This window comes from Mus caroli, chromosome 10, assembly GCF_900094665.2.
Source record: "Mus caroli chromosome 10, CAROLI_EIJ_v1.1, whole genome shotgun sequence".
NCBI classification, from domain to species: Eukaryota; Metazoa; Chordata; class Mammalia; order Rodentia; family Muridae; genus Mus; species Mus caroli.
Genome location: NC_034579.1, coordinates 72997304 through 73003191, shown reverse-complemented (window position 1 = coordinate 73003191; position 5888 = coordinate 72997304). Strand labels below are relative to the sequence as shown.

At 36.9% G+C, this 5888-nt stretch overlaps 1 protein-coding gene across 1 annotated transcript; it reads right to left on the bottom strand.

Annotated features, from left to right (window-relative positions):
- Window positions 1–1502: 1502 nt before the first annotated feature.
- On the bottom strand, window positions 1503–2462 carry LOC110303639 (olfactory receptor 7A17-like). Its single transcript, XM_021174800.1, has one exon. It carries the CDS (start codon window positions 2460–2462, stop codon window positions 1503–1505), a length of 960 nt encoding a protein of 319 aa, XP_021030459.1.
- Between the last annotated feature and the right edge of the window lie 3426 nt (window positions 2463–5888).

The following is a 5888-nucleotide window of genomic DNA, read 5'->3' as shown; positions in this document are numbered from 1 at the left end:
AGGGGGGTATGGGGGACTTTTGGGATAGCATTGGAAATGTAATTGAGAAAAATACGTAATAAAAAACAATTAAAATTTTTTTAAAAAAAGAGTGTTTTTCTGTAGACTGACTCTCTGCAGCTTGGCCAGTTGTGGGGCTAAGTTATTGTTGTCTACTACAAAATGTGTTCACTCTGAAAAGGAAATGCCAATTTATTTCATCTGGGAAGAAAGATACCTTTTTCAAATTATTAGAAATTTTAGCAAAATATCAAAGATGTATTTTGACTTATGAATGATTCCATTGACTTCTCCAATAGTCCATAAATAAAGGTTACATTATTGTGGAAATAAAGGCCAAAATGCTGCAGGACATTTTATGGAATCCCATTGTCTATACAATCCTTTCTGATATTATAAGGCAGCTGTTGGTGCCATTGAAGGGCAGCTTTCAGTAACAGTGAATTTGTCTTCAGAAGAAAGAAAGATAGAAGAATACATAAAAGTTGTGAGTCAATTTTTAAAAAAGTGTTTTTATTTACTCTCTGAGATTTTCACACACACACCTATGTATGTATAAAGTATTTTGATCACAACCATTTTTCTCTCGTACCCCCTTTACTGTATGTCCTTCCGAACTTTACGTCTTTTTTGATAAATTTATTGTAACATACTAAGCTGAATTATGACTTCCCATATAATTGCATGTGTGCAGATGTGCAACAGTGCATTGTCAACCTACTAAGGTCAACCTACACAAAATATAAAGACCCTTCCTCCACGAGCTGCCATTAGCTACTGAAGCTCCTCAGCTAGGAGTGAGACCAGTGATCTCTTCCCCCATTCTGTAATGTTGCCTGCTATGTGTTGTTTGACATTCTTGCTAGCGAGGTGTGAACAGATATCTACCAACTCCAGATAGGGAATCAAGAAGAGATCAAAGTAAGGATACCACTAACTTCAAACGTGGTGAACCAGTGAGTTTTATTGGTATTACTTATAGGATCTTATACAGGCAACCACAGCTGCTGTGATTTCATAAATATAATAGCACTGTCACACTTTAATTGATACTGCTGGTCCTCCTACAGGATCACTCTTCTCCTCAGTTTCTTTCAGCATTTCCCTAATTCAATCTCAAATGCTAATTAATTAATTAATTAATTAAAAGAGTGTGACTTAGGGATACTATTTGGTAAAAGAAAAGAAAAATAGCTTAACACTTGTTCTTCCAAAATAAATTATTTTTAAGAAGTCTCCATTGTTTCCTGGTTAGAGTGGAAGTTTCTAGAGGATTTGATCCAAGGATGGATGTTGATTTACCAAAATAAAAAATGACAAATTAAGATGCAGATACGAGAAAGAACACTAACCCTTGTAGAAAAAGGAATTTTATGAGGAAGCTGAAATAATGGACAGGAGAAGTAGATGACATAGAGAAACTAAGTTTTACCACAATATATGACCAGTGGATTACAATTTTGAATTCCAAAATCCTAAGTTCTACAGACATGAGTACTCAACTAAGAAGGTAAATCCGTTAGTCTATTTCTAGTTACCCTCCCTAAAACTATTTTCAGAGCCTTCTTCATGTCATTATTCCTTAAACTATAGATGAATGGGTTCAGCATTGGGGTGACCACAGTGTACATCAGTGAAGCCAATGCAGTGGCCTGTGCATTTTGAGTCACAGCAGAACTGAGGTACACTCCCAGGAGGGTGCAATAAAATAAGGAGACAACTGAGAGGTGAGATGCACAGGTGGAAAATGCTTTGTACTTCCCCTGCACTGAGGAGATTGCACAAATGGAGGACACTATCTTAGAGTAAGAGTAAAGGATACCAGAGAGGGGGCCCACAACTAGTAGCATAGCTGCAATGTAAATCACCATGTCATTAAGAGAGATGTCAGAACAGGCATGGTGTACAACTTGATTAAGTTCACAGTAAAAGTGAGGGATCTCCAGGTCTGTGCAGAATGACAGCCGTAATGCCAAAAAGGTGTGTAACAAGGAATTTATAACACTTATAACCCAGCATGCCAGAATCAGCAATCCACAGCGTCTTGTGCTCATGATGATCATGTAATGCAGGGGGTGACAGATTGCCACATAGCGGTCATAGGCCATCACAGTCAGCAGAAAGATGTCCAGTACCGAAAAAAGTAGTAAAAAGTATACCTGGGTGATGCAGTTTGCATAGGGGATGGCCTTGCTCTGTGTGTGAATGGTCACCAGCATCTGTGGGACAGTGGTGGAAGTGAAGCAGATGTCCACAAAGGACAGATTAGAGAGGAAGATGTACATGGGTGTGTGCAGGTGGGAGTCAGCAATGATGGCCATGATGATGAGTAGGTTTCCAGTGACAGTCACTAGATACATGGAAAGGAACAGTCCAAATATGAGAGGCTGAATTTGAGGTTGATTCTCTGATAATTCCAGAAGAAAGAATTCTGAAAGCTGAGTGTCATTTCCTGGTTCCATGTGTTTGATATGCCTATGGAAAGAAGAAATTTGAAGGACTCAGTCACCCATCAATGACCTGATATCACTGCTTCTTCCTTCCCTTCCTTCTTTATTCCCTTCATTTTTTTCTTTCCTTCCTTCCCTCTCCCTCTCCCGTTCACCCTCTCTCTCCCCCATCTTTTTTCCCTACTCTTCTTAGGTCAATTACGTTGGTCACATAGGTTATTCAGTAGGACAGGATCATTATTAATCTTCTAGAGTCCACACCCTTAAACAAATGGGTTCTCCCCCCCCCCTGCAGCCATTGAATGTCAATGACCCCTCAGTCAAAATTGAGGCCTTTTCTCCTTCATGACTAGGTGTTGACTGGTTTGATCTTGTGAACACCTTGTACAGTCTACTGCAGCTTCAATTAATTTATAAGTTTAAGGACCTGCTATCTTCAAAAGACACAACATCACAGGAGACTCTTTAAAACTTCTGGTTCTTTTCCACTCTTTTCTGCCCCTGTTTTCATGCTATTCCCTGAATATTTTGATTTTTATGTCTCATTGTGGACTTAACACTTTATAAACATCTATTCTCTACACTTGGACAGTTGTCAGTTCCGGTATTATCTATCCTTCCTCTACTAAAAAAGAAGCTTCTCTGTAAGGACTGAAAGTATCACTTGTCTTTCAACATAGATATAAATATTTAGACTTACTTTGATTCTATAAACTTTTGAAAAGCAATAGCTATGGGTTCTCCCCTAGAGCCTATAAGCTCAATAATGGGTTCCTGGTCAGATAACTGATATATAGGCTAGCATCTACTACTAAGGAACCCTGTAGGCCCAATCTTTTAAAGCCATAAAGTTTATTTCTATGGTTTACATGTATCTCATGAAGAGAATACTCTTATCTCTGAGTACAAATTTCTGTGCCATACTCAATCTATGCTTATAGGCCTCACATTTAAAAAAAATAATAAAAAGCTCTTAGAGATACTTATGAATTGAAAACTAAAAAACAGCCCCTCTTGAAACACTATTTGGATTAATATCACACAGTGAAGAAAGACAAAATACTTTCAGTGTAATGAATGGGAAACAGGAGGAGCAAAGTTTAAGCATGTACTTTATCAGATGGTGACAAGTTCTATACATATCTACTTTTCAGATCATCAGCCATGGCAGCAAGTACCTTTACCTGCCAAGCCAACTTGATGGCCCAGTTTCATCACATTTAAAAAAAGGAGTTTCCACACATGTGAAAGATCTCCATGACCATTAAACAAGTAAAGAGGAACAGAAATAAATAGATTAGACAGACAAAACAAGGAAATGAGCTGATTTCCATGACATCAGGAAGAAAAATAGCTTTCTTGGTGATGAGAATGCTCTGCTTCCCACTCTATCTCAAAAATGTCCCCAGAAATACGGAAATTAGAAAATGGTTCACCTAAAACCAAAAGGAACATTTTATAGTGCATACTCTAAAAAGAGAAAACTAGTCGTAAGAACAAACACACATCTCAAAAGAAGGAACATAGTCAGCATGGCGGTCCCATGAATTAAAGCCACTGTCACCAAGTCTGACAACTTGAGCTGTGTCTCCAGGTCACACAATATGAAAGAAGAGAACAAATTCCCAAAAGTTTTCTTCTGACCTCCGTATACATGCTGTAGCACATATGTAAACACAAGTCACTAGACACTATAGCAAATGTGGCTTATGTATCATTTTAATACTATTAAATTTATGTAGCTTGTATATAAAACATAAAATAAGATAAAATAGAGGCAAAGCTGCTAAACTGTTTTATTCCCTATGAAACAACGAAAGGCTTATTTTCTGTTCTTCTCTTATGTCTTTTGAGCCACTTTTTCGTGTAGTCTTATAGAGGGGCAGGGTATTTAATGCCTCACATTTCTCATGTAACACATTTTTCTTATTATTAGGTACTGGGCCTTGAACTCTTTAGTAAACTTCTATCTGTAGAATCAAGTCATTATTCTAGTAATTAATATTCAAAGGTATTTCTGATGAAGGAAATCACAGACTTCCTGCTGTATATGGTTGAATTTTGAAGTATAAAATGGTATTCAGATTTGTACCTTCTGCTGAACACAACATATGACAATGGGTAATTCCAAACCCATGATAAAACAGATTGCCATATTTAAAGTTATTTAGTCATAAAACAAAACAAAAAGACATAGGTGTGGGGAAATGACTCCTAGTAAGAAGGGCAGGCACTGGCAAAAGGAGGGAGACAGGAGAGGGTGAGGGAGAGTAAGCCTCACATATATGTTATTGAAAACATATATGAAGTTGTCAATGAACACATTTTATCAACAAAAAGGGTATCTTTGTGTTGCTGTATAGGACACTAGGACAACTATATCTTATACAAGCATATGTCCTCTAATCATTTACTGTGAACACCAAGTAACTTTATCACATACTGCTCCCATGACAGTTCTCAATCAAGGTATCACATTATCTTTAATAGAGTATAATTGATTTAGACATACTTTGAACATGTGAACATTTATCATTCTGTGTCATATAAAGATACATAAATCATAAATGTTTATGAAACTAAAACTTCACTTGGACATAAATCATGGCTTAATGAGAACCAAAAGTTAAAAGACTTGTAGAAACAGACTTGTCGAAAGAAGCCAAAGCCCAGACTTGGTAAGAGACATATAAGAAGAGCTACCAGGGAGGCTAAGGCATAAGGATTACATATTTAAGGAATATACTATTGATGGGAAGTATGAACATCTTCAGTTCTGTTTTTCTCACACTGTAATCTTGAGTCAAACATTTCTTAAATCATTCCTGTCTGTAAAGTGAGGTCAAGTCTAGCCTTAATGATTTGGTTAAACTGTGTATCAAAGAGTTTTATACTTCACTGGTGGGACACTTGTCTGGAATATTTGAGGCCTTGAACTTAACACCAGGCATAAAACTATAAAAATCCAAAGGCAGAACAAGGAAAAGGACTCATAAAGATCAAATGAGAAAGTAGTAACAGCCTGTTCAATAATTCCACTGAGGCAGACACACTTTGAACATGTGAACATTCAGAACAGAGAAATAAGCAAAGGACAAATACAAATAGCACATTTTCATTTGTTTGTGTATATAATATAGAATTTTAAATGACAGGAAAATAGAAAGAAGACTACTTGGAAGAAAGAAGGAGACCATCAAAAGTGGTGGTGTAATTACAAACGAATGTTGAGCATGACTGCAGTTCATTCTACACACCTATACACACATAACAGGGGGACCTAGTTTATTATATAATTGATATTTGCCAAAAATGTCAGAACAATTTGAAAGACAAAATATGTCTATTAGACCAGGCCTTCAAAATGTACAAATCTCCCACAACCACAAATAAACATACATGTGTACACATGCACACACACACACACACACACACACC